The sequence below is a fragment of the Diaphorina citri genome, unplaced genomic scaffold (genome assembly GCF_000475195.1).
Source record: "Diaphorina citri unplaced genomic scaffold, Diaci psyllid genome assembly version 1.1 scaffold13400, whole genome shotgun sequence".
Taxonomy (NCBI): domain Eukaryota; kingdom Metazoa; phylum Arthropoda; class Insecta; order Hemiptera; family Psyllidae; genus Diaphorina; species Diaphorina citri.
In genome coordinates, this window is record NW_007390767.1 from 1 (window position 1) to 1,349 (window position 1,349).

A 1,349-nucleotide genomic window follows, 5' to 3' on the forward strand; every position below is an offset into this window, starting at 1 on the left:
CTTTTGTTGTTTTTTGTTCAGGATGTGTGTATCCTTGTCTGGAGTTGCATTTTTGTTGTTGTTGTTGTTGTTGTTGTTTTATTATTTATGTTGAATCAGCTGTCCAGCTGTTTTAATATCCTTTCTTTCTTACTCCGTAATCGGTTCGATTTCCGAGAGAAAACTGCGCCTAAGCGCCTAAGGTTTCACAGCTCACTGAGTTCGGTTTAAGTGAGGTTTAAATCCACCCTGTTTAAGGTTTAAGGACTCGGCCTCTGGTTTTCCTCTCTCAATTAGAACTTAAATTTAATTACAATACCTTCCTGATTGATTTGCATCAGTCCAATGCTTCTGTTGCCATTGATCTGGTTTGTCAAACAGCATTCGTAGGCAAATGAGCTGGTACACCTGGTACAGTCACAGCATTCGTCGGCAAATGAGCTGGTACACCTGGTACAGTCACAGCATTCGTCGGCAAATGAGCTGGTACACCTGATACAGTCACAGCATTCGTAGGCAAATGAGCTGGTACACCTGATACAGTCACAGCATTCGTAGGCAAATGAGCTGGTACACCTGATACAGTCACAGCATTCGTAGGCAAATGAGCTGGTACACCTGGTACAGTCACAGCATTCGTCGGCAAATGAGCTGGTACACCTGATACAGTCACAGCATTCGTCGGCAAATGAGCTGGTACACCTGGTACAGTCACAGCATTCGTCGGCAAATGAGCTGGTACACCTGGTACAGTCACAGCATTCGTCGGCAAATGAGCTGGTACACCTGGTACAGTCACAGCATTCGTAGGCAAATGAGCTGGTACACCTGGTAGCCTGGTACAGTCACAGTTAGACACATAGAGCTTAAACGCTTACAACTTGTAGTTTGTAGTTGTTACAATTGTTTATTTACCTAGAAAGCTAGGTTGTTAATTCCAGAGCTACATAGGTTATTCATTTCGAGAGCTAAGTCGGTTTTGTGTGATTTTCATGGAACCTATTTCATTGAGCACAATGCTCCCCAAATTCCCAAAAAAATATTTTTTTTTTTTATGTTTCGGTTTCTATATCAGGGCTGACTCTTCCTGCCCTGTCTTCGGGACGATAAGACCTTAGAAGTTAGAGTTCCCTCTATCAAACGTCTAGGTAGGTATATTAAAAAAAAAAGAGTGATTTGACGGCACAAACGATGAGGCTCATTAAAACACCGAAATCCCAATTATAGTCAGGGTACCCACTTCCAAATGAGAAACCGCTTAAACAAAATTATAATATAGGGTGGCGAGGGCAATATCATAGTTAGGTAAATGCTAGGTTGGTTAGGTTTAGTTAGAGCTAGGGAAATTTGTAACTAGATAGCTAGTAAAG

General features: G+C 42.0%; 1 protein-coding gene across 1 annotated transcript; it reads right to left on the bottom strand.

Annotated features, from left to right (window-relative positions):
* Nucleotides 1-352: 352 nt before the first annotated feature.
* On the bottom strand, nt 353-815 carry LOC103522970 (mitochondrial antiviral-signaling protein-like; the record flags this gene model as incomplete). Its single annotated transcript, XM_008488051.1, has 1 exon — nt 353-815. A coding segment is annotated over one exon (463 nt), but the record flags the coding sequence as incomplete, so codon positions are not given.
* Between the last annotated feature and the right edge of the window lie 534 nt (nt 816-1,349).